Source organism: Mustela lutreola, chromosome 5, assembly GCF_030435805.1.
Source record: "Mustela lutreola isolate mMusLut2 chromosome 5, mMusLut2.pri, whole genome shotgun sequence".
Lineage (NCBI taxonomy): Eukaryota > Metazoa > Chordata > Mammalia > Carnivora > Mustelidae > Mustela > Mustela lutreola.
In genome coordinates, this window is record NC_081294.1 from 101,270,001 (window position 1) to 101,297,564 (window position 27,564).

The 27,564-nt window shown below is 40.8% G+C and overlaps 1 protein-coding gene across 7 annotated transcripts in view; it reads left to right on the forward strand.

The window, feature by feature from the left end:
- The window catches only part of ARHGEF28 (Rho guanine nucleotide exchange factor 28), a 321,385-nt gene that overhangs the window by 243,400 nt on the left and 50,421 nt on the right, over positions 1 to 27,564 (forward strand). For all 7 annotated transcript variants that reach the window (XR_009354003.1, XM_059175234.1, XM_059175237.1 and 4 more), the window contains 10 exons: positions 1,348 to 1,403; positions 2,985 to 3,033; positions 4,891 to 5,035; positions 5,114 to 5,241; positions 6,410 to 6,550; positions 10,222 to 10,469; positions 15,823 to 15,945; positions 17,546 to 17,663; positions 21,123 to 21,377; positions 23,643 to 23,719. Coding sequence is in view for 6 of the 7 variants with exons in the window: in XM_059175234.1 (XP_059031217.1) it covers positions 1,348 to 1,403; positions 2,985 to 3,033; positions 4,891 to 5,035; positions 5,114 to 5,241; positions 6,410 to 6,550; positions 10,222 to 10,469; positions 15,823 to 15,945; positions 17,546 to 17,663; positions 21,123 to 21,377; positions 23,643 to 23,719 (1,340 nt within the window). In the remaining variant the exon portion in view is untranslated. The remainder of the gene's footprint in view (positions 1 to 1,347; positions 1,404 to 2,984; positions 3,034 to 4,890; positions 5,036 to 5,113; positions 5,242 to 6,409; positions 6,551 to 10,221; positions 10,470 to 15,822; positions 15,946 to 17,545; positions 17,664 to 21,122; positions 21,378 to 23,642; positions 23,720 to 27,564) is intronic.

Here is a 27,564-nt window from a genome sequence, read left to right on the forward strand (position 1 = left end):
CTTGGAGAAGTGTGATCTGTGTTACCTTTTTTTGTAGAACATCTTCTACTTTATAATTATACCCTCCTTTTTCTCTACATTCAGGAGGGAACCTTTCAAGTTTAATTTCCCAGTGCTGCTTTGATATTTTGGTTAAATTGGTTCTTCTCCATTGGGTCCAAGTTCTGCCTTATTGTCCCCCAAAGCTCCATCTCCCTCTCATTGTGCTGGATTGATGTAAGGTCCTCTACTCCCTTCATGACCTTTTGGTCCTATTTTATGTCTCTCAGGGAAAACACATTTCAAATATCCAGGGTTTTCTTCTCTGTTTCAAGAGTGAATAATCATCAGTGGCTTACTTTTTCTGTGAGCTTCTTGTCTAACTTTGTGGTATCTTGTAGTGTCCACTTTTTCCCCTTTTCCTTTCATTTGCTTGTTCTGCAATGAGGAGAGAGCAGTCTGCTTTCCACATTTGCCAGCAGGACCAGCACCTGGATAGTCCTGACCGAGCGCTGCTTGTTGGCCATTAAGGTATTCCACCTACAGTGGAAGGAAGTTGGGTTCACTTCTCAGTGACTTATAAGCACTTTTCCAGTGTGGCTGGGATGGAACTAAATGGGACCTTCTACCTATGAGAAAGGATCCTTAGTAATGAAGATTGTGATAAGCCACAGGCTCCACTCTACAGAATATGCGTGGGGGTGGGTGGGACAAGAGAGTCATGGCAGGGAAGGTAGAGGCTGCAGGGTATGGAGGGCAGGAAGACAACAGCCTGGCAGAAAGCAGCCCCCCCCCCCCCACAGGGGTGGCTTTCAGTGAAGACAGCCTTCTTCTCTGAACCAGGGCGGGCAAAAAGGAGCAGGCAAACTTTTTGGTGAAATTGAGGCCACATGTGGTGCGAAGGAAGACAGCAAGCAGCAAACTTGTCTCTTTCAATGTGGATACCTGTAGTTAGCAGGAATTCCTCCTGGAGCCTGATAGGACTTTTTTCAGCATTGTTGTGAGTTGGTTCTCTTTCTTTCCATCTTGCAAGGCGTTCTGTCTGGTGCAGGAGTGGGCAGCTGCCAACCGCTGGATATCAGAAGTCCCTGGCCATGTAGGGCATATGGTAATACATGAGTTCTCAGGCGGATGCAGAAGTGTCTATTGTGAATAATCGTAGGTTTCATAATTGGTGAGACTCTGTGCAGAAGGGGAAAAATATCTCCAAGGAAATGAAAACATTAACCATGTGCTTGTTGTACTCAAGGGTGGGGCTGGCTACATGTGACTTAGATATTTTTCCTTCTGTTTTCTAAATATTTTTGTGTGCTACTTTTATGATGACCAGTAAAACACCATGCTGTCTTACTCATTTTTGTCTTTCAGACTGTAATACAAACGTACACAAGGGCTGTAAAGATGCTGCCCCTCCGTGTACCAAGGTAATCTGTCATTTGTTTTACTTGCACATACGTAGCTTTGTTGCTTCCTGTTACCTGTTTAGGTTTTTATTCTTTTATTACTGTCTATATTTGTTTCTAAAGTGATCATTATAGTGATTAAAACACACACACACACACACACAGGTTCAGAGTGCATAGTTGTTTCCTGAACTATTTACCTTTGGAACTAAGGAAAGCTCCAGTGTGGCCCTATTTGTGCTATAAGGTGTAAGTGAGTTAGTCTTTCTGTTGAGAACCTGGGTTTACCAGTGTGGACCTCAAGGGTTTGTATGTGAAGCCTTGAGCGGTAATTCTCAAACATCAGCAGATAGCAGCATCACCTGGAGGACCTGCGAAAACCAGGTTTCTGGGCCCCGTTCTCCTATTTTCTGATCCAGTAGGATCTGGGTGGGGTCCAAGACTTTGTATTTCTAACAAGTTCCCCAGTGGTCCTGCTGTCTTGGAGCCACACTGGGAGGTCCCTGGAATAAAGGAAAGGTTTCTGAGTTTGGGAGTGGGCTTGAGGAAATGGACACATCTGTTGCATCTTTTCCTTTCTTTCCCATTCTAACATCATGGCCGAAATGTATGAGTGAGCATGGTGATGCTTCAGAGGGAACCTTGGGGGTCTCTAGCCTCTGTGCCAATTGAAACAGACCATGTGTGGGCTCACATAGTTACGGGAGATTTTTCAATACCCCAGGGTGTTGTGACTGGTAGGAGAAAGGCAGTGCTGATAGGAACTCCTCTCTCAGTGACCTGGGCCCATGAGGAGGAGGTTCCTGGTTCCCATACACTTTTCACAGAGCTGGGATATTCCTGATGGGTGTTCTGGAGGAACACCTTCCTTACAACTTGCACATCTCATTATCATAACATTTTTTATGTTATTTTTTTTTCAATCTCATTCCAAGAGTCATTGTTTATGCACCACACCCAGCACTCCATGCAATACGTGCCTTCTTTAATACCCACCACCAGGCTCACACAAACCCCCCATCCCCTACCCCTCCAAAACCCTCAGTTTGTTTCTCAGAGTCCACAGTCTCTTATGGTTTGTCTCCCCTTCCGATTTCCCCCGACTCACTTCCCTTCTTCATCTTCATCTCCATGTCCTCCATGTTATTCCTTATGCTTTACAAGTAAGTGAAACCATATGATAATTGACTCTCTCTGCTTGACTTATTTCACTCAGCATAATCTCCTCTAGTCCCATCCATGTTGATGCAAAAGTTGGGTATTCATCCTTTCTGATGGAGGCATAATATTCCATTATATATCTGGACCATATCTTCTTTATCCATCCATCCGTTGAAGGGCATCTTGGCTCTTTCCACAGTTCAGTGATTGTGGCCATTGCTTCTGTGAGCATTGAGGTACAGATGGCCCTTCTTTTCACTACATCTTGTTCATTATCATAACATCTTCCTCTTTGATGCATTTAACATCTTTTGCTTTAAATTCTTCATTTGACATGAGATAACAAAAATGATATAAATAAGAATCCTGTAACTGGGTGGACATTTTTGTAGTCAGGTGGAATTTAATCTCATTTTACCTGTTTCTAATGTTCTTTACCAGAAATTCCAAGAGAAATACAACAAGAACAAACCGCAGACCATACTTGGAAGTAAGTTACGTGGAAATGACAGTTTCATACATACCATACTTTTTTCCAATGTGAAATACCTGCTGCTCCTGTTTTTCTCCTTTGTCTAAATATTTCTTCTTTCAAAACATGATTAGTGTAATATTTAGTTACTCACGGAGGTAAAGGATGGTATAAACTTCTAGGCCAGCCTAATAGCCTTTGTGCTAGATGTACTATATGATATTTTATCTTAGGGCTAAAGGGGGGAACGTGTTAGGATATTGCCTCAATTCTAAGACACAATCTAGTGTAATATGCACTATTAATTCGGCAACAACCTTTGGAGGAAAAGACAACATGGCATTAAGTGTACATTAACTCTGTTTTCCTAGCACTAACGCATACTCACCTACACAAAATACCTATCACATGCTTCTTCAGAATCAGAGGTAGGGAGAAAACCTTGATGTTTGGAGTCTACAGTCCCTGGTGTCCATTATCATAGTGACCTGGCCCTGCTTATTAGTTGGGCTTGAGGCTCTGATCTCATCAGCCCTTTTAGGATGACAGTGAAATTGGAAGGCATGCTGGCATTTTTCTCTCATATGGTTAAACTTGGTGCTTCCATTTTTCCTCGAATTATAGATTGCTTCATGTGAGACGATTCCTCTTGGCCCTAACTGGAAACCTCTGACAGTAGTTGACATAGTATGTAGGAACCAGAGGCCATCATCTCCTAAGTTTGAAAATCTTTCCATTTATTGTGAGAGACTTTGCAGTTTGTTTTGCCTCCAATATGGGATTGCTTGCCTCACAGTGGGCATCTTTATGTTTGTGGTCACTTTTCATTTGAATGCCCTCACAGTGTGACCAGTGTTCCCAAAACTCCTTGAATCAGGGGACAATACACAATGCAGATTCATGGTGATCAGCAGTTGGGTGTGATATTATACAGGGTAAGCTAGTGCAGAGAGTTACGAATGTGACTTCCTTTACACCCCTGCTTGGACAGAAGTCCCTTTGATTGTAGTTGTGAGGCGCTGGTCAGTTTCATGAGGTTCAGCATGAAAATAAAAGGGCCTTATAATCAATAAAATTCCTTCTCTGAGAGTCATGAAAATCAAACCAAATCATACATGTATAAAACCCTCTCTAATATCCTGGGGTTCCATGCAAGTATTGATCCTCTTCTGCTTGAGAAGGTGTGTGCTATACCCTACAGTAGGACTCAGACATTTCCTGAGGGTCATGTATAGTATGCATCGAATGTAAAAGCACATATGCCTGTAACGATTGAGAAGACATTGTTGAGAAGGAATTTGGAAGAAACCAGAAAGGTACTGTAGCACTCTGTAGTTTTCAGTGTGCAAGAGAGAAGAGCTCAGCCTGGCTTGCAGGTTTCATTTGCCTGAAGTTCTCACCCCATAAGGAGCAGACTCCCCAGCATCATTCCAATCCACTGACCTGCTCTGTGTGTGTGTGTGTGTGTGTGTGTGTGTGTGTATGATTGTTGGTACATACAATATGCATTCTACTAATAGTGCTAATAACACCTTGCATCTCGTTAAAGCTGGCTGGAAGGAGTGCAAGCAGTGGTTTATGGGAGAGCTCTCCCAGTGTTTCCCCATTCCATCTTCTTGTTTGTGTAAGCCCAGCCACCCACAGTCTCCAAGTGACTGTGCTGAAGCAGGCTGGCTTCATGGGTATCAGGAGGGTGTGAAATGGAAGGGACATTTGAACCAGGTGTCAGGATTTGGAAAGGAGACTGGTGTCATGGCTGGATATGCGACACATTAACAGTAGCCACTTGAGTGTTTTGCTTCTTGGCTTTTAAGGAACTCCTTGTAATTACTGCTTTCTATGAAAACCGCATGAAGCTCCCATTTTGATTTTTAGACTCTTCTTTTCGTGACATCCCGCAACCTGGTCTCTCCTTGCACCCTTCTTCCTCCATGCCTATCGGATTGCCCACCAGGAGGAAGGAAGCTTCAGCACAGGCCCATCCGCTGTCTAGAAGTGTTCCAGGCACTACCTTGGAAAGGTAAGATGGCGAACCGCCCTGGGCCTCCACGTCTCAGAGCCACTGCTGGAACTGACTCGTGTCCCTCCTTCCCTCTAGCTTCAGAAGGTCGGGGCCCTCCCTGGAGTCTGAGAGTGACGGGAACACCTGGAGAAGCAGGTCTCATTCTGATGAGCTGCTACAGTCCATGGGCTCTTCTCCCTCCACGGAGTCCTTCCTAATGGAAGGTGAGGAGAAGATTTTTGAAGGATCAGACATATTGTGTGTGTGTGTGTGTGTGTGTGTGTGTTTTAAAGAATTCTGTTTCATGGTATCTTTTGATAAGTAAAAATTTAGCCCCAGTAAATACTCCCAGGTAGTGGCCAAGGATATATAATATATTAAATAGACATGTGGCGTGAAGATAAGAGAATGAGATACATTGTGTGCTTGTTACTGTTTACAAGGTTTTAGAACTAGTGATGAATTGGGATAAGGATCATTTGTTAAGAATACATACTTCATTGAATTAAGACTGGGCTTGCCTAGATTTCTGAGATACTTATCCCCCATCTGTTGCCCCTACTTTGTGGGGAATAAAAGCATTTTTTAAAGCGTATTTTGTAAGATGGGATTTAATCTGGTGAACTCTGTGTTATAGCCACGCTCTATCAGTAAGTGACGGAGGACCTGAGGGAGGGAGAGCAGTGAGAAGAGAAAGAGGCAGACTCTGCCCCGGGAATCTAGTGCTTTTATGTTAAACTTGAGTCTTCCAATCCATTATCATCTCTTGCTGACTCCTCTGAGCTGGACTGTCTCTCAGGAGTGCTGTTTGGACAAACAGGATTTAGTTTTCCTGGAAGGAGTATGGGTGTGAGATAATCAGATTCTGTCAGAAAATCTGTACTCATCTGTGGCTTGAACCCATGTACCCTGCTTTCTTGTTTATATTAAGGACAGTGAGCCAAGTCAAGAGCAAATCACGTGGACAAGTACAAAATTCAGATTGGAGTAAACAGTGCAGAGTAACCTGGGGCAAAAGATAGGGTGTGTTTAAGATTCTGTAAGCCCGTTATGGACTCTGAAGGTTACCAAAAATAAAAGAACTAAAATAGAGCATGCCAAAGCAAACAAAAGAATCTTCAAATTATTTATTTATTTATTTTGGCGGGGAGGGGGGCATGCGCACCATCACTGTTTTAATGATTCTTTGGTTCCTTGCAAGCTCCTTCGATTTGGACCCTTTCCACAGTTTGGTTTCTAGATGTTTCTGCCCCACATCAACACTATTTTGGCTTAGCTGTTTCTGTGTTCAAAGCAGGTTTACTTCGTGTGATGAATCCATAGATGTGGGTCCTTGGAAAGGTCTTTGTTTCGTGTCACTTCACTTCACTTTATGTTCTGCACCTACACCAGATGTTGTGGATTCTTCTCTGTGGAGTGACCTCAGCAGTGACGCCCAAGAGTTGGAAGCAGAGTCTTGGAGTCTGGTGGTGGACCCCTCATTTTGTAGTAAGCAGGAGAAAGATGTCATTAAAAGACAGGATGTCATTTTCGGTAAGCATTTAAAATATGCTCTTGGGCTGAAGCAGGGTGTATAGGGGAAAGGGCATGGGATTTGCCATCATAAGACATGGGTTCAAATCTCCGTTCTATTCCTTTCTAGTTACTTGATTTCAGACAAATGGTTTAATTCACCTGGATCTTAGTTAAAAGGGGGATAATGATATTCACACTTAATTGAGGTGTTGTATGTACGTGATACAAAGCAAATATTATTTCTCAGATCCTTTTCAAATTTACCTACCCATGGCCAATACTTCCTGCCTTCTATTCCAATAATCCCAGAAAGTTTTCACATATTTTAATGCGCCCAGGGCTGCTGGATACACAGCTCTGCAGCTTGCCCACGCACAGCAGTGGGTAACCTTCCCATAGACTGCAGTAAGACGGGCAGCACCTGGGTCAGAGCAATGTGGGCCTGTGTTCTGCAGACCTCAGTGCGCATTTCAGCTCTGAGATTTTATTATTTCCTCCTTTTGGGGGTGGAGGCCGTCTGAATTAGGGGAACTTGAATTATCGGCTCGTTAGAGAAAAAAATGAAGTTTAAACAATTTTTTAAATGCAAAGTAGATCCTCAGAGTGCTTCCAAGAAGTTAGCCTACTTGAAAGATGGGACTCACTTTTAGTTTTTATCAGTTCTTTGGCTGCAAGTATGGGCCATAGAGTCAGTGGTGACAAGGATTCCTTCTTACGTGTATCAAGTTGGTAGTTGCACAGGTCAGGTGGGATGATTGCGCCGGTCAGGTGGGAAATCTGTTCAGGGCTGTAGAGCTGGGAAGATACTGTCCCTTTTATTTCTCATGTAGTTTCTGTTACACTGTAATTTGTCGTCTTGATTTCATATATTAAAAATAATCTGACCCACTTGGGATGAATTATCACATTCACAGCATGGTGTCTGGGGTCAGAGCAGCTTGTGTTCCAGAGGAAATCCTTCATTCTTCATTTTTTCTTTCTAAGATTTTATTTATTTGACAGCTAGAGTGAGCACAAGTAGGGGGAGTGGCAGAGGGAGAGGCAGAAGCAGACTCCCCGCTAAGCAGGGAGCCCCCCTAAGAGCTCTGTGTCAGGACTCTGAGATCATGACCTGAACTGAAGACAAACACTTAACCTACTGAACCACCCAGGTTCCCCTTCACTGTCTTTCTTTAAAGGATGAGAAAAATCATTCCTATATTTTGGGTCATACGGATAATTAGATGAAAGGATTAAATAAATTGATATGAATAAGTGTCTTTAATACAGAGTAGGTATGAAAAACTTGGAAGGAAGTAATATCTAGAAGCTAGTGGGTTAAAGAGATTTTTGTTTATGATAAAATAATAAAGCTACATTGAGATTTGTTCCCCTCCATGGCTCATATTTTAGAGTCTTCCTACTAGCTGAGTCTGGAAATGCTAATCTAGAATTGTACTTACGGTGCTCCTACAAATGAATTGTTTCCTCTCATGATACATTTTTATAATTGAGATAGAATTTGTATACCATAAAATTCACTCCATCATAGTATATAATTCAGTAGTTTGTAGTATATTCATGAAGGTGTGCAACCATCAGCTACTAATTCCAGAGCATCTGCATTCCTCCAGAAAGAAACCCAGAGCCCTTAATGTTCACTCCTTGTGTTCTCTCCCGTTAGCCCCGCAGCCATTCATCCACTCAGATGCAGATTTTCCTCGTCTGGGTATTTGGCATAATTGGAGTTGTACAGTATGTGGCTGGCTTCTCACGCTTAGCGTATTGTTTTCAAGGTTCATTTCCAGTGTATATTAATACTTCATTCTTTTTTATGGCTATCTATTATTTTACTGTAAATATCCTATTTTTTTTTAAGATTTTTATTTATTTGACAGAGAGAGACACAGTGAGAGAGGGAACACAAACAGGGGGAGCTACAGAGAGAAAGGGAGAAGCAGGCTTCCCGTTAAGCAGGGAGCCAGATATGGTGCTCTATCCCAGGACCCCGGGATCATGACCCGAGCTGAAGGCAGATGCTTAACAACTGAGCCACCCAGGAACCCCTATCCTATCTTTTATTTAATTATCATTTAATGGTCATTTTATCAGTGACTTTTGGGGTCACATAATAATGTTCTGTTTAACCCATGGGAAGAACTGTCAGACTATTTACCAAAGCAGCTGCACAGTTTTCCCTGCCCACCAGTTGGGGTACTGAGGATCTTGCTTCCTCCACATCCTTGCCAACACTTCCTTACTGTCCCTCCTTTTTATTCCTCTTAACCTCATGTGTGTGAAGTGGGGTATCATTTTGGTTTTGATTTGCATTTTCCTGGGGGCTAATGATGGTAAGTATCTTTCCATGTGCTCCTTGATCATTCGTGTATCTCTTTGGAGAAACATCTGTTCAGATCCTTTGCCCATATTGAACTGGGGTTTTGTTTTGTTTTGTTTTTTGTTTTTTGTTTTTTTTTGGCTCATTTTGTCTTTTCACTGATGAGTTGTAACACTTATTTCTATACTTGTTTTATGCAAGTTCCTTATGAGATATTTTTCTTGCATTAAAAATTTTTTTCAGTCCTTTTACTGGAAATGCCAGCATTACTTTTTCCATAGAAGCTTAGTAATTAGTATCATTGCCAGCCATACTTTATTAAAAATTATTATTTGAAAACCAAGCAAGGTCATTGAAAAACATCTGATTCCATGGTTCTTATAGTATTTAAATCATTGTTGCCATAACTCACCAAGCTGATCATACATATTTTTCTTGAATACCTCCATTTTCTAGAAACTCTCTTTCCATAGACATTGCATTTTTCAATCTAGTAATCTGTGCTAAGACCTGAAATTCCTCTCCCCTAGTTTCTGTCTATTGACTCGACCCACATAAGGAGTCTGATGTCTCTCCCTAGACTGGCCCACTGCCTTCTCTCACCTTTTCTTTTTTCAAAGAAGCCTCATTACTTGCTTTAAGGTTTAGAGCAAGTTAGGTACAACCTTTGGGCCTAGTTTATTCATCTCGAAGTACAGATAAGAAGATCTACGTATCTTGGTTCTGAGAAATAAAGAAAAATAGTATCTACTGTCCAACAAATATTAGTACCTACTGTATGCCAGGCCTTAATTCTGGAGACCAGGGAAATAACAGTAAGCAAAATGTACAGATTTTCTGTTCTCATGAGCTCACTTTGGGGAGTTCACAACCTGCAGCGTAGTACAGGATATGGGTAAAATACATAATAGGGTGTAGGTAGTGATAAGTGCTGAAAAAAAAATTAGAGTAGTGGGCCATATCAAGCAGGAGGACAAGAGCTATGGAATGTTTGGGTATACAGGGGAGACCTAAGAGACAAGTAATATTCGAAGAGACCCGGACGACTTTAAGAAGGAGCTAGTGGATTTGGGAAGAAGATATCCCAGGCTGCTGGAGCAGCAAGCCTTGGAGGCCTTGAAGAAGGATTTTACTTTCTCCCATTCCATGGGCTGTCTTTTCACTTTATCCACAATGTCCCTTGATTGTCACACTTTGTTTTCTCCCAGAGAAAGTGCAATCAATCTGACTTCTATGGTGAAGAAATACCATTGTTCATAAACATTCCTTTTTTTTTTTTTTTTTTTTTTTGTACAGCCTTCACTGTTTAGCGTCTACCATAGGTCACTGGAGTATTTGGTTGTTAAAGCTTTTTTGTGCACGTGTGTTTCAGAACTGATGCAAACAGAGATGCATCATATCCAGACCCTGCTCATCATGTCTGAGATCTTCAGGAAAGGAATGAAGGAGGAGCTGCAGCTAGATCACAGCACTGTGGATAAAATCTTCCCCTGCTTAGATGAGTTACTTGAAATCCATAGGCATTTTTTTTATAGCATGAAGGAGCGAAGGCAGGAGTCCTGTGCTGGTGATGACAGGAATTTCATCATCAACCGAATTGGAGATATTCTAGTACAGCAGGTAAGAGAGCTTTGAAGACCCTGAGCTCAAAAACGAGGTTTGCAGATTTCTACAAGGTTAAAAGCCTAAGAAGAACTGGAATGGTGTTACCATTACTGCCAGGTGGGACCGGGTGGTTTTCTTCTGTTTAATACCCCCATGTGTGCCTGGCGGCTGAGAGCTCTGACAGCCAGTGACTGACGTCTGTGAGTCTCAGGATCTGGTGGGATGATCCCTAGCCCTCTCTCCACCAGGAGTCACAGCCATATATCTAAATCTCTTAGGAAAATTCTGCTTAGGCTTCTTGATATGGTGGCTTTGTGATAACAGGGTCCCCCGTGGGCCTGTGGTCATCTTGCCCGTATCTTCAAGACAAATGTTGGCTCATCTTAGGAAGCGGGAAAAAGATCTGCTGTCATTAAAGCCTTAGTGTTCCTGCCTGGGGGACAACACAGCAAATGTCACTAAAAGGAGGCACCTTTTTTAGGTACTTGGGATATTTGAAGCATCATGAGAATGGATTGTACTGTAGATGAGGGAAAACAAAACTTTGACCATTCATACTCGCCTCTTTGCAAGGGGTTTTCTGTGATAAAGATGCTAATAGAGAAGTTAAAAAATATGTATTCAGTGACCCTCTGGGGCAAGCATTTAGCAGGGTACTTGCATGTATATTAGCTCCTTTCCCTTCACAACTATCTGTACAAGGTAGATATTATTTTCCCCATCGTACAAAAACAGAAACCGGGGCATGGAGAAGGTAATGATTTTCTCAAGTTCACTTATCTCTTAAATAGCACAACTGAGGTTTGAATCAAAATCTGCTCTCTGAACAGTGAGTTAGGCATATGATTTCTTGAGACCTTTGGTGACATCTGAGGAAGCTTTTTATCATTGCTAGTTTGTAAGTGCCAATAAAGCAGGGATTCTTGTTGATTTCATTACTAACATATTTTACCTAGGACAGAGCTTGGTACCATAAATATTTATTGAATGAATGGGTCACTTAGGAACAAAACATCAGGAATTCGCTTGAATGCCATGTTTTGCAGTCCCTGGTAGCATTTGTGGAAAGGCATCAAGATGCATTCCTAGTTAGGTTAGTTCGACTTTCTCTCGATAAATACCAAAATGTCATCCTGTCCAAAAGGCTGTTTTTTAATCCCTTTCACTGGGTAGCACAAAATAATAGAGTTCAGCTCTTGGCTCATTTACCAGAAATAGAGAAATTAAGTTCATTGATGTAAATATGCTTAAACAGATATTTTTAGTGCACAAAACAAACCCCCCTCCACTAGTTGTTCAATAACTATTTCTAATGTCTAACAATGTAAAAATCCACATTAGTAACAAGTTTTTTTAAAAGATTTTATTTATTTGAGAGAGAGAGAGTGAGAGAGACAGCACAAGCAGGGCCAGAGAGAGAAGGTGAAGCAGACTCCCCACTGAGGAGGCAGCCTGATGTGGGGCTGGATCCCAGGATCCTGGGATCATGACTTCAGCCAAAGGTAGTTGCTTCATCGACTGAGCCACCCAGGTGCCCCTACTAACAAGTTTTTAATCAAAGAGTAATCTGCTTTGCAGTTTATTTATACAGTCATAAACCTGTTCTGTCCTCATAATTGATGGGAATCATCTAGTGCCAAGTTAGGAGACTGTAAAATCCTTTGTAAGACGTTTTGACTAAAAATGTCAGAATGTGTTTGAACTTGAATCTGAGTGCATCCAAACGTGAAGTGCAAGATGTTTTTATCATTAGAAATTATTTACTTTTCTTGATAGAAGTACTGTGTTTTAATGCTAACACTTTTGTTCGTTAGTGACTTTCGTAGTTAACATATTTTACATCTCTACCAGTTCTGTTTTTGTTTCGTTGCTGGTCATAAAGGAGGACTTAAATTGAGAAAAAGGTTTGGGATGTTGGTTATTGGACAGGACAAGCTTGGTGTGCTGCTTTAGGATGAAGCACGCATTTCTCCTTTGGGGAAAGGTTTTTGGTTATGCAGAGAAAAGGATTAAAGCCTGCTTTTGTGTTTCTGTTGTTGGTCATGCATTTGGGGTATGGGGAGGGTTGTCCTCCCACTACGATAAAAAGTTGTCTCCTGAGGAACAAATGAGCAGAATCCCAAGATGATGGATGTGGGTATGATGCTCTGTGGGAAAAAAGGAAGAACTAGCTGTGGAAGGGATGTAGGAGAGAAGACTTCGGGGAAATTCCTCACTCAGGAGGCTAGCCTGGAATATAATGCTGACTTAGTCCGTGGAAATAATTGGTATGGGAAAGAAATTGTGAATATGAGGAACATGGTTGGAATAAAGCGGTAGTTTGCTAACTTCAGGTGCCTAAGAATCTCTTGATGCTTGTAGAAATGAAGACCGCTGTGTTCCAATGGTCCAGTGGTTTTGTTTCCATAGGATTGGGGTGGAGCCTGGGATTTGGCATTTTAAAATTTTTAATTTCTGAAATTATTTTTCCCCAATGCCATCTTCTAGCACAACTCTAATACCAGGAATCATAACCAGGATACGGACAGTGATGCAGTCAAAATACAGAACCTTGGGGCGCCTGGGTGGCTCAAATGGTTAAGTGTCTGCCTTCATCTCAGGTCATGATCTCCATGTCTTGGGATTAAGCCCCATGTCAGGCTCCCAGCTCAGTGGGGAGTCTGCTTTTCCCTCTCTCTATGCCTCTCCCCCCGCTGATTATGTTCTTTCTGTCTCTTTCTCTCTCAAATGAATGAATAAAATCTTAAAAAAAAAAAAAAAAGGATACAGAAATTTCCCATCATCAGTTCCATTATCACAAAGATTCCTTATCTGGCTACTCTATAACCACACCTACTTCCCTCCTGTCCCCTCCTCCTTAACTGCTGGTAACAACTAATCTATTTCTATAATTTTGTCATTTCAGCAATGTTAGATAAATGGCATGTGTGTTTTACATGTAGGTTATATACATAATGTGTACTTTTCCTTGGATTGGCTTCTTTCACTCAGCATAATTCTCTCAAGTATCATCCAGGTGTTGGTGTGTGTAATAGTTCATTCCTTTTTATTGTTGAGTAGTAGTCTGGGATATGGAAGTACTATAGTTTGTTGTAGTTCACTTGTAGAAGGACGTCTTATTGTTCCTTGTTCTTGGCTATTAGAAGTAAAGCTGTTTTTGTGGTGCCTGGCTGGCTTGGTTGGTAGAGTGTGAGGCTCTTGATCTTAAGGTTGTGAGTTTGAGCCCCACATTGGGTGTAGAGTTTAGTTAATTAAGAAAAAACTTTAAAAAAAAAAAGAACTAAAGAACTAAACATTTATGTACAGATTTTTGTGCACACTTAAATTTTCATTTCTCTGGTATAAATATCTGGGTGTTATAATTTCTGGGTTGTATGGTAGTTGCATGCTTAATTTTATGAGAAATTGCCAATTGTTTTCTGGAGTGGTTGTGCTATTTTATATTCCCATCAAATCACAAAGTACATCAACAGTGTACAAGTAATTCAGTTTCTCTTCATCCTCACCAGCATTTGGTGTTGTCACTATTTTTTATTTTAGCTATTCTGAAAGACATGGATGGATAACTCATTGTGGTTTGAATAATAATTCCTGCATAGCTGATGATGTTCACCATCTTTCATGTGCTTATTTGCCATCTGTATATCCTCTCTGGTAAAAGGTTGGCTCATGACTTTTGCTTATTTTCTAACTGGATTATTTTTCCTACTGTTGAATATTCAAATTTCTTTTTATATTCTAGATCCTAGTCCTTTGTCAGCTATGTGATTTGCAAACATTTTCTTAAGTCTGTAACTTGTTCTCTCAATCTCTAAGTTTGATGAAGTTAATTCTTTTACTTTTTCCTTTTAAAGATCATGGTTTTGGTCTCAAGTCTTAGAACTTTTTGTTTAGCTGAGATCTCAAAAGATTTTCTTCTATGTAGTTTTGTAAAAGTTTTATAGTTTTGTGTTTTACACTTAAGTTGGTGATCCATTTTGAGTTTATTTTTGTTTAAGACATGAGCCACATGTCAAGATTCACTTTTTGTTTTTGATCTATGGATGTCTAATTGCACCAATGCCATTTGTTGGAAATAAGTCCATTGGGCATTTTGGGCTCTGACTCTGTTCTGCTAATCTGTGTGTCTATCCTTTCACATAGTCTTAATTATTATAGCTATATAATACATCTTGAACTTGGGTAGACTGAGTCCTTCTACTTTTTTTTTTTTCAAAATTGTTTTTAGTTATTCTTTTATCTTTCCGTCTAAATTGTATAATAATCTTGTCTGTATGCATTTTTAAGAAAAAACTTGCTGGGATTCTGATGAGGACTGCATTAAACCTGTAGAACAATTTGGGAGAATTGACATCTTTACTATGTTGTGTCTTCCCAGCTATAACCATGATTGATTTACGTTTTTAGTTGTTTTTTTTTTATCAGCATTTTATAGTTATCAGCATAGAAGGCCTGTGTGTACTTTCTTAGATTAGTATCTGAGTTTTTGTTTGTTTGTTTTTATTTTGTTTTTTAGCAATCATAGGTAATTTAAGAATCAGCTCTTGAGACATATTAGCCTAGAGCATAGATAAAATTGTAAGCCAAGATGAAAAGATCAGAGAGGGTGATATAAAGTTGAAGTACTTGCCAGGGGCTGGGTGGATATTTTCTGGTTTCTATTGTGATAATATTGTATGTGGCAGAGGGTAAAACATTGGCATTCATGTAATTCAGTTTGTTACCTCTATACCACCCTATGAATCTGATTTGCTTTTCATCTAGATTTTTCGACAGAGATGTTTCCACAAGTCAAACTTATTGACATATCCAGCCCATATCTCTACTTTGGTCCATCAGTTAATAAAGTGGCAATCTGAGTATTCATCTTTCCCTTTTACCTGCCTCTTCATCCCTTTGTGATGTATTGACAAAGATCAGATTCCAAATTGAGGACTGAGTCCATAGACTTGGTCAGTTCACCAAATGTAAATGTCAACCCATGAGAGGTCAAACCTTCTTGAGCGCCCCCAAATTTTCAGCATAGCTTTCCTTTAGTCTTAAAAAGTTTAAAATAATAAGTTGAAATGATAAAGTCACATAAACACTTGAAAAAGAATAAAAGGTAACAAATGTTTTGCATTTGGTATCTGATCATTGAATTAGTTCAATACAGTATAATTAGTTCAATTACCATCTTTCCCTTACCTCTTGGCAGCTTCTTAGTTTAATTTAAAAGGTGTCTGGGAAAAAGAAGGGATAGTGTTCAGCAATTTTATGTTTATTCTTTATTTGCCAAGAATATATTGAAATATATGAAAACTGCATGTTCTTTTCAGTGTTTAGAACTAATTAAATTCATAAATCATCATTGAAATGTCATTCTCAGTTTTCAGAAGAAAATGCAAATCAAATGAAGAAAATATATGGAGAATTCTGTAGCCATCACAAAGAAGCTGTCAGCCTCTTTAAAGAACTCCAACAAAATAAAAAGTTTCAGAATTTTATTAAGGCAAGTATTTTTAAACTATTGCAAAGTGGTAAACCAGCATGGGGAATAGTTCATGCTTTCTTGTTACATGACCTTAAACAAGTTTCACATCTAGGTGCTGATTTTCAGGGAAGGAGAAGAAAGGGATAGGCTCGTGGCAAAGACAGAAAGTCTCTTTTTCTGTCTTAGCGATGTATTTCTCCCAAATCATTTCCTTTTTGTATCTTATATTTGTAAAGCGTCATCCAACCTTCTGAGCACCTTTGTAATATCCTGGGTTGTTATTATGTTATTATGTTATGTCTTGAGATGTAATAAATCCAGAAGAACCTTATAAAAATAGAGAATCAGTCCCATGCCCCCTGGATTCACTTGAAGCAAATCCTGAACATTATATAATTTGGCATGTATATAATATGTATCTCTAAACAATGCATCTTTTAAAAGTTACAAGGACATTATTACAATTAAGAATTCTTCTTTTTTTTTTTTTTTTAAGATTTTATTTATTTGACGGAGAGAGAGAGATCACAAGTAGTCAGAGAGGCAGGCAAAGAGAGAGGGGGAAGCAGACTCCCGACTGAGCAGAGAGCCCGAGCAGGGCTCGATCCCAGGACCCTGAGATCATGACCCACTGAGCGACCCAGGTGCCCCAAGAATTATTCTTTAGGGGTGCCTCGGTGGCTCAGTGGGTTAAAGCCTCTGCCTTTGGCTCAGGTCATGATCCCAGAGCCCTGCAATAGACCTCCACGTCAGGCTCTCTGCTTAGCAGGGAGCCTGCTTCCCCTCTTTCTCTGCCTGCCTCTCTGCCTACTTGTGATCTCTGTCTGTCAAATAAATAAATAAATAAAATCTTAAAAATATATATAAAGAATTATTCTTTAATATCCTCAGTATTCAGATTTCCCTAGAAAATGAAATGAAATTGGATTACTTAAGCCAGAAACCAACTAAAGTTTATGTATTGTGTATCAGAGATATATCTTTTAAATCTCTTTTAATTTTGGGTGTTCCCCATCCCTTTATTTTTTGGTGTCCATTTTATTTGTTGAAGATATCTGTCCTTTAGAGTTCCGTGAATTGTACATTTTTTTCTTTTATTTTGAGAATGTTAGCAGATTCTCCTCCTCCCCCACAGCACATACATGAGTATTGAGAACTTGAAAACTTAAAGAATACTATGAAATTTTTAGGAAGAAAGTTGACCTGATTAGAGGGAACTGTAAGTGCTGTGATGAGTAATAACAAATGTAAAGGAAGAGTGGTTAGAAAAACCAATGGTTAATCGCAAACTCACACTCAAAGTGTAACTTTGATTTGTGACTACTTTCCAGAACTTTTGCTCTTCATAAATCTTAAAACTTGGTGAAACTTGCTCACTTTTAACTGCAAATATATCAGTGTAACTTAAAACTTCTTAATCTTGGAGAGTTATGTTGCTGAGAGATTAATGGCAAAGCATGTGATTTAATGACCATGAATCAAGTTTTAATTAATGATAATGCCTATTAATCTTTTATCGGAATAGAACAATACAGTGGCCGATTCTTTGTATTATTAAACTCAAACCTCAAAAGAAAATACTGTTTCTATATATGAAAAGTATATGTCTATTTTTAAGCTTCGAAATAGCAATCTTCTGGCTCGACGCCGAGGAATCCCAGAATGCATTCTGCTAGTCACTCAACGCATCACAAAGTACCCAGTCCTCGTGGAAAGGATTTTGCAGTACACGAAGGGTGAGTCGTAACTTCTAGGGTAAACATTTTACCTCTTGGCCACTTGCCTTAATTTTAAACATAGCCGAGGTGTCATCAACAGATAAAAATGCTCATGGCCTGGGACTCATGAAGGTTGTTGATTAGGGGAAAACTTTTTAGAGCCTTTGGATTTGGATCCTTTTTGAGAAGCTCTCTTTTATAATGTAGCTTTGGGCATAGTCTGAATTGCTTCAGGCAGCCTAAGCCAAGCAGTGTTCTTCTTTCTTCGACTCTGTCTATCCCCTCTTCAGTTTCCCCATGTCCAGATCTTCTTAATACCTCTGCCTCCTCATCTTCCTGTTACCGACTCAGTAATGTGATGACACACGCCCCTGGATCCTATCACCAGATGTTACATCTTCCAAGCAGTGAATTATTAGGTTGAAAATGATTTATTAGGGAGCTCTTTTTAACTCTGTCATTCATCAAAGACCTGGAGTATCATCTAGGCATCTTTTAGGAAGCTAACAATCACATGGCTGCACCGTAAGCTCCTTGAAGGATCGAGAAGGCCTGTGTCTGGTTCACAACTGGATCTTGAATGCCTAGTGTGGTGACTGATAACAACAGAAGAGGCTATCAAGAAATAAAACCATCCCAGTGCAATGAACGAAAAAATAAAATGTCTGTTCTTCCAGCTAGCTCATTGATCTTGAGTAAAGTGTCTGTTGGATGGTGGCGTGTTAGGTTAAGAAGGGCTTGGGTTTGGAATCATGTGAACTGGGATTGCCATTGCATATGCTTGGTTTTACTGCTCACTTGTTGGGCAAGTGAGCCCTTCGTTAAAGGAGCTTCGGTAAGTGACACTAATAATCCTCAGGGATGTTGTGAGGATTAAATGAGATTGTTGCATAAAATGCCCAGGACAGAGCCTGGTGTAAACAAAGGACTCACTAAGTGGGAGCTGTTTTTATTACCTTTGTCATGACCAGTTGACTTGGAGGCAATGAAAGGGGTAATGAGATCTTAAATGCCCCCTCTAAAAAAGTCAACCTCTAACATCCTCTTTTTGGGAAGTGATCTAGGTGCGTAGAAATGCATGAATTAGTGTTTCCTTTTTTCAGTCACATTAAGAACTAAGTTCAGGCACAAGTGGTAGCCTCTGCTCCTTGTATCCCATTTTTAGCGCTCCCTGTAACTCAACATGAAATAGAAGCACAATATGAAGAGAAAAGCCTCATAAGTGTTGTTCACAGAAAAATAATGAAAACAAAATTAAGGCTTTTTTATTTTTATTTATTTATTTATTTATTAAGTAGGCTCCACATGCAATGCGAAGTCCAAAACAGAGCCTGAACTCACAGCCCTGAGATTAAGACTCAGATGCTTAACCAACTGCGTCACCCAGGTGCCCACAAGGCTTTCAGTTTGTACGATCTTCATATTGTCTTAAGAATGGAGTTTAGGGCACCTGGATGGCTCAGTTGGTAGAGCAACTGCCTTCAGCTAGGGTCATGATCCTGGAGTCCTGGGATCTGGTCCCGGGTCGGGCTCCCTGCTCAGCAAGAGGGTTGTCTCCTTGGGACCTTCCCCCTCTCATGCTCGCTCTCTCTCATTCTCTCTCTCTCTCAAATAAATAAATACAATTTAAAAAATAAAGTAGAGTTAAGTACAATACCCCAACGACTAAAATCTGCCAGATTGTGTTAGGTCAGCTACTGCTACTCTAAGAATCATCCCACACCAAATTCCTGGTAGACTGAAGAACAGTCATGACCTACTGCCTGTCAGAAATTATAAGCATGACTTGGGGCTTTCTGGGTATAGCTTTCATGGTGGCTAAGTGCATGAATGGACATAGCTTCCTTGGGTCAAACCTTAACTGCTGGTCGGTTCTCGCTCTCTCTCTCTCCTGGGAACATTGGTTTACGTGACTTGCTTACAGCAATGCTTCTCAGACTTCTTTAGGGATCATCCGCTCCTGCAGAACTTGCTTACATGCAGATTCTGCTTCAGTGAGGTCTGAGGAGCAAATCCAGTCTACCTAGCAAGACTTCCAGGTGAGGTCGGTGCTGTGCTGTGTCACTTAGGGTAGCCTGCCATTACAAGACAGTAATTTGTCCCTGAAGGTCAAAGACTGAGCCTTTTCTTGGTCTCACCCCAAGTTACTTTGTAACTCAACTTTGATTCTCTTTACTCCCCTTTCCTATTTATGAATACGCTCTTTGGAAAGGAGAACCTTTTGTGGGTTGGTAAGTATAGTAAAGAGGATACTTTCACAGACAGTGAGAAAGAGAGAGTATTTTCCTTATGAAAGATCCCTGTCAGGATTTGTTCCTTGGTTTTCTGGAATAACCTTCATGAGTGGAGACATTGAGAACCTGGAAATGGTCAGACTGTTTGAGGCCTTGTTCTCTTCTCACTTGACTGCTGTTTCTGTGTGTTGATTTCTGCGGCTGTAGGCTTTTGTTTTCTCTCCCAATTTTTCTGCTCTCCTCTCCCTCTGGCACCTTCTGACCTCTTGAAACTTTCCCTTTGGTTTGCCTCAGTAAACATGAACTAGGTGCTCCTTATCATCCAATAAGACAATAGTTAAATTCTGTTTCATCTGGAGTTCTAGGAGGCTGTTCCAGAAACTCTTCCAGGGCTTTTTCTTGAGACCATTGGGAGATATGAGCATATGGCCCGTGTTTTAAGGAGTAATAACTGGAATCAATGATTACCTACTGTTGCCATGAGTATGATGAACCCATAAGGCACAGTGCCTTTGTCCCATTTTTTTAGTCTGAAAAGATGTTGAAATATCATCTTGAATATTTTTTTTTAAGGAGGGAGGGATTCAGGAAGGCAAATGAGTCTGGGGCCTGTTCAAGTCCCCCTGCAGCTCCCTTTCATGAGAGGATTCTCATTTGGGCCTCCAGGTTGGCCAAGTCCTAAGAAATTCATTGAAGGGATTACTTGATTACCTGTGTCTTGGAAGGTGGAAAGAAAACCTAGGTTAGTATATAACATACTCATTGCTCTTGGGGTAGGTCAGGCCAATCCTTAGAACTTAGACATCTGGGCGCCTGGGTGGCTTAGTGGGTTAAGCCTCTCCCTTCGGCTCAGGTCATGATCTCAGAGTCCTAGGATCGAGTCCCGTATCGGGCTGTCTGCTTGGCAGGGGGCCTGTTTTCTCCTCTCTTTCTGCCTACTTGTGATTTCTCTCTGTCGAATACATAAATAAAATCTTAAAAAAAAAAAAACACCTTAGATATCTTACTGATAGTATTTTGCTGAACCATATCTGACAAATAGATCTTTTATAATTAAATCTTTTAACAGTTCCTTTTGGGGAGGAAGGGTGAAGAGTGATAATAAGGTATGTGAACCTAATCCAACATTTTTGTTGTGTGATTTCTTGTTCTTTGTATGATTTTAATTGCATTTAAAACTGAAAAAAAAAAAAATCTTTCTCTGCACTTTGGATTATTCTATAGTGTTCTTTTTCCCATGCAGAAAGAAGTGAAGAACATAAAGACTTGTGCAAAGCTCTGGGCTTAATTAAAGACATGATTGCAGCAGTGGATTTAAAAGTCAGCGAGTATGAGAAAAACCAAAAATGGCTGGAGATCCTAAATAAGATCGAAAACAAAACGTACACAAAGCTCAAAAACGGCCATGTGTTTAGGAAGCAAGCATTGATAAGTAAAGAAAGGACTCTCTTACATGATGGCCTTGTTTACTGGAAAACTGCGACGGGTCGATTCAAAGGTATCCTTTCTCCTTCTTTGACATCTATCACTCATTTAGCAGGACAGATTTTCAAAAGGAGAGTGGTTCAGAGATGGCAGGCACCACACAAACCCCGGACAAGTGGGAAAGGACCAAGTCATGAACTTTAGTAAGCAAATGCTATGTATCTTTGGTGGGAGTTCACTACCCCAAGCTAAGCCCTTCCTGTACGTTTTATGAATTAGCAATTTGGGGTATTAGAATGAAAGGAGCTGAGAATTCTGGTAATTCTTGGCACAGAAATGTTGCTCTGGCAAATGTAATGTGTTGAAAATGAGGCGGTAGGTCTATACACCTAGGGTCTGTGTACCAAGCCAGCAGGGGGCTGTAACACCAGTGAGGGGAGGACTGCGCTCTGAAGGTCTGAAGGTCATATTCCGTATGCAGTCACAAGATGCAGAAATATACCTGCTCACAGTGGTACAAACTCTTTCTCAGTGCTACTGCTTGGTGTTAACTGGCATTAATCTGACTGTGCTATTCTAGTTAAGAGTCTAAAACCATTAAGGGACTGGTTCTATAGGGAGCCTCCTGCCTGGTCCAGGCTTTTTCTCAGCTCGGATCACACACTTTGAATCACCTTGGGAGTTTAAAAAAAAAAAAAAATTGCCGATCTTCAAGTCTTCTCCCAGAGATTCTGCCTTTTTTTTTTTTTTTTTTTTTTTTTACAGATTTTATTTATCTGTCAGAGAGAGGGAAAGAGAGCAAGCACAGGCAGACAGAATGGCAGGCAGAGGCAGAGGGAGAAGCAGGCTCCCTGCTGAGCAAGGAGCCCAATGTGGGACTCGATCCCAGGACGCTGGGATCATGACCTGAGCTGAAGGCAGTTGCTTAACCAACTGAGCCACCCAGGCGTCCCTGCTTTTATTGGTCTGGGGATGAAGCCCAAGCTTAGGGATGCTTAAAGGTCCCCACGTGGGTCTGCTGTGGCATCAGGGTTAAGAAGCACCCATCTGCTCACATTGTTTTTTTTGTTTTTTTTTGTTGTTGTTGTTGTTGTTTTTTAAGATTTATTTATTTATTTATTTATTTGACAGAGAGAGAGATTATAAGTAGGCAGAGAGGCAGGCAGAGAGAGAGAGGAGGAAGCGGCTCCCTGCTGAGCAGAGAGCCTGATGCGGGACTGGATCCCAGGACCCTGAGATCATGACCTGAGCCGAAGGCAGCGGCTTAAGCCACTGAGCCACCCAGGTGCCCAGCTCGCATTGTTTTTAATGTATCTTAGTGACATCCTCAGATAAGTGAGAGGAAGAGATTGTTAGTTGCTCCAAGGGAACTAGTTACTCCAAGGGAACTCAGATGTAATCTTTGGAGGACTGTGAAGTTTTCACAGTGTTTGCAGCTAATGACTAAAATGGGATTTGTGGATCAGCAATGTTGCCACTCAGCGTGAGCCACAGTTAGAACATTAACCAAGCTAAATTATTAACCAGTCTGTAGACCCTAGCTCTACAAGTTCTTTGCTCTTGGTTCAGTTCTTCGCATCAGCAGTTTGCTAATTCTGTGTTAGATGTTTAGTCAGCTAGTGAAGGTAGGTTCCTGTGTACAATTTGTAGGGGGCATATAGGATCTCAAACTCTGCTCAGGTCTAGATGGAATGATTCAACAGATTTGCACACATAAGTTAAGGCAGAAGCTGCCTTCTAATAGTTAGGATTAAGGTTCTTTTTCTCAAGGTAAGCATTTGCTCTGTTCTATGAGAATCTTTGTTTATTGGATAGTTCTTTTCCATTTTGAAAGCTCCAGTATTAAATGTTGCTGGAGATTTAGCAATACCTATAGTTACATGCATGCTTACACGGCTAATCGGAGTTGTTTGTAGAGTTTCCTCTCTGGCTGTCATAAATAAGGGCATTTTTTTTTTTAAGATTTTATTTATTTATTTATTTGACAGAGGGAGATCACAAGTAGAGAGGCAGGCAGAGAGAGAGAGGGGGAAGCAGCCTCCCTGCTGTGCTGAGAGCCCGATGCGGGACTCCATCCCAAAACCCCGGGATCATGACCTGAGCCGAAGGCAGGGGCTTAACCCACTGAGCCACCCAGGTGCCCCAATAAGGGCATTTTTATAAAAGTTCCACAATTAGGCTAAATCTTAGTTTTCTTATTTTTAATAAATAGGCTAAATCTTAGTTTTCTTATTTTTAATAAATTGATTTAAGTTTCCACCATGAAATCCAAATATTTGATAAGGGCATTTGAACTGTGGTTTGCTTCATTAATACTGGCAATATCTTTTCTTTGAAGATATCCTGGCTCTACTTCTAACTGATGTGCTGCTCTTTTTACAAGAAAAAGACCAGAAATACATCTTTGCAGCTGTTGTAAGTATATGGTCATGTGACACACATTTTAAAGGGTTGGGTACCACATATCTTTTGAGAAATGCCTTAAAGTCCTTGTGAAATTAAGTAGCCGTTGGCAAGAGCCCACCCCGTGTATTTCCAGTAGTATTGGTGATTGCCGTGTTCCCTCTCATTTGGTTTAACAAGCATGAAATGTGTTGATTTATAGCCAGGAGTGGTGGTCATCTCATTCAGTTGCTGATCGCCAATTCAATTGTTAATCGTTAATCGTTAATCGTTAATGTAAAAATACTAAAGTACCTTGGGACTGGTTGGTGCGCAAGCACTCTCTCAAACCCTCAAGTGACTCTGTTGTCTGGCCATCGTGGTATATCTTCCAGATCTCTCCCACCCCTTTCCTGACCGTGCCTTCCCAGCCACTCAGATGTTAATGCTGGGAACAGCAGGTCTCTTCCAGAATCTTGTCCTACTTCCTTTGGTCCATCCCTGGTGTACCCACTACTAGCTCCATTCATAACTATCATGATGTTCCTTCTGCCAAACAAGAGAACATCATTGTGGTATCTAAGAAGAAGAACAAGAAGATTCTTGTTTCTACTATAATGGCTACTAATTACTAAGATTACTCAGTAAAATTTATCTTTATAGTGTGGTACATGAATCTCATGGCTGGCACAGAGTTAGGCTAGAAGTAAAATAAGTATTTTATAACATCTTTTACACAGCATCTTGCAGTCCAGAATGACTCACTTAAAGAAGGAAGATGTCATCAATTAACTTTGTCAGCCTTGTGGAGCATTAGGCCCTGTTAAAGGAAAGAATCCAAGATGTATTATCAATGTGGGCATTATAATGGCGGCTCTCTAAAATGGTTCTTATTTATCATCCATTGATAGATAGGACAGTGATAGATAGGACAGTTGGGAACCACTAGCACATGTCATCAATTCCAGCTGGTTTTAAGTCAAAGCTTAATGAAGTTTCTGTTTTGCCATTCAGAGAAAACAAAGAAGCTTGCCTGCCCAGGGTTGGATTTGGGGGAGGAAGAGGTTGGTAGAGTGCTCCCCTGCTCATCTGTGCTTGTCAAGTTGGCCCAGCAGGCTTCTTCACCCTGTTAAGCATGTTGCTTTCATCAGGATGCTGATGCCAGGTTGCATAAAGCTCAGAGATTGCTTCACGGGGCTACTCCAGAGGATAGCTAGAGGCCTTAGACAAGTCCCCATGGCTCTGAGCCATTCGAGCTGTCTATATTGCATATTTCATGACAACCCAGTGATTTGTCAAGCAGCCTGTGTGTGCTTTTTTCTAGGATCTAAGTAGGAAGGTGGGACCATTTTGTTTGTCCTATGGGAGGTGAGGACCATGACAGGAGAGAAAACAAATTCATACCACACTTTTAAAGAAACCCAAGTTTGGCCAAAACCAGAGAGCTGAAAGAGGAGCAAACTGTGCCTTCTTGGGTGTTACAACAGGCCAAGATGACCTGCTGATGGGTCAAAGATTAGACACAGCATAGAGACAACTGTCTTATCTTCTAGTTCAACATAGTGTATGCATCGTGGTGAAGGTGTGATGCTCACTTTATAGTCACTGCTTGAAATAAGGATCTGTCCCACTTATGTGACCTCTTTCAGAGTTATCTGTGCCTGCCTTAGACCACATTTGCCTTAGACCACATTAAGCTGGACATTAGGAAGGCAGTCTGCCAAATGCCAGGATGAAGGTAACCACAGCTTTCCTCCTCTCCGTAGAAGGGGTTTGTCTCTGGACAACAGTAAGATGATGCTGATACTGTTTCATGGAGTTGCTAGCCTGATACGTAGCAGCTTTCATAAAAGCCAGCCAAGCCCCTGTCCATGTCAGGGAGCAAAATAGAAAGCATTATCCTTAAGGACTCAAGGGCACTACACTGTTCAAGCATATGCTTTTGAGTGGCATCAAAGACATTTAGGTTAGCACAGCCCTCCAGTCGTAAATATCTTATTTACGCTGTATTGAGGGAATTGCTTGAGGGAATTGCTGTATTAGCCAGGGTCATACAGATGTCTGGATTTCCTGGTTTGCATCTTGGCATTGGAGAAAGTCATCTTCATGCTAATAACCACAGGTAAGTTTCTCTGCTCTAGGTGCTGTTAGAAGAACTTTAGGAAATGTTTATCTTGCTACGTGTTACAAAAGACATGATGAATTTGGACATGGCCAGAACATGAGCAGCTGAAAACAGCAGAAAAAAATGGAGTCCCTATAAGATAATTTTGCTTTTAAAGAGGACTCCCCTGGAAATGGGAGTAGGACCCAAATCTAAGAAATGACTGGGAAATTTCTCTGAGTCTAGGAGGGCCTCTTAAATCTTGGGTTTACTGAGTCTAGGAGGACCTCTTAAATATTAAAGAAGGTAATTTCAAAATGAATCGTAAAAAAAGACAAGGGAACATGGAGATGTACAAGTTCAAGTTCAAAACAGGAAACAGTCTGAAGGTCTTGTTGTCCCAGTGGGATTTCGAATGATATTACTGACAGAGACAACCACTCTGTGGAATCCCAAATGGAGACGGGTGACAATAGAGTTGAAGGTAACAGCTCCCTTTCCTCTTCCTCTGGGGCACACTCTGCCTTGAGGGCTTGGTGGGAAGCAGGAGAGACCTGGGAGTGGACTTGGGATCGAGGATCCCATAGCGAGTGCTGATACTTTAGTAACCTGGTGAGAACACGGCCTGTCTCCCAGACGGCAGGGATTACTCAGAGACAGCCTGTGTGTTCACATGGGTACCTGAGCCCAGGATTGCTAGTCTGCTTTTTCCAAGAACCAACACATCTCTGGTTTTTTAAAAAAGGGGGAATCCCCCAGTTCTTAAATGTTGGTGACTGTTTAAAAAAAAAAAAAAAATCTGTTTTGAAAATACAGTGGCACAAGCTTGGCCACAAACTCTGCAGGCTGGGTTAGGCCTTGCCATGACCAATTTTTAACATCTGTTTTTAAGGTAGACCCATTACTTCCATTTCTAGAGGTTTAATTTGAATTCTTGATCATATCTAGTGTTCTAGTGTGATTAATGTGAATAATGATGGGCATGATTCTGCTGTCTCCTCATCTGATGGTAATTTAATTTAATTTTCATTTTATTTTATTTTTATTATTCTTATTTATTTTATTTTATTCATTTTATTATTTTTTTTCCCTCACCATAGCACATACCCTGATGGTGATTTAATTAATGCTACTTTCTACCAGCTTACCTGTTTTTCATTTAAAAAATATCTGACCTTACTACCTTGCCTCCTTCTGCAGCCCTAACCAACTGGTTCAGTTTATTTCATCCTTGCTAATATCATAGGCAATTTAAACCCACTCTGACTTTATATACAGAGGCCATTTACTTTGTAAGCTGAGGAGCCTAACTCTGTGCATTGGAAGAAGGAAAGCAAGTAAGGTCTTGGGTACTAGATTTGTGACTGAATGAAGGATATCACTAGTACTCAGGAGCTCCCCCTAGTTAGAGAGGGCAGTATTCAAAAAGTTGGTGTCATTCTTTGGTTTTGTTTTTTGCTGCTCGGAGAAGAATGGGCTGGAGAGGTCTTCTGGGTACATACACCCTTGCACACAACTTTAGATGTGCACTAAGGAGTCAGCCGCGCGGGATGTGGCAAGTTCTGGGTCAAAGCATCACTCTGTCTGTGAAGGAGAAGCCAAACCACATACTGCAACCGACTCTCAACAGGGTTAGAAGCCATGAACCAAAGAAAATTCTTCATATTTAGCCCCCCCAGACTGTTTATCTCCTGGAGGCATTCTTTCAATTATTATTTCAACTACAGCTTCTTCTCTTACCCATCATGGAATCCCCCAGTGCTTAGAATGGGAC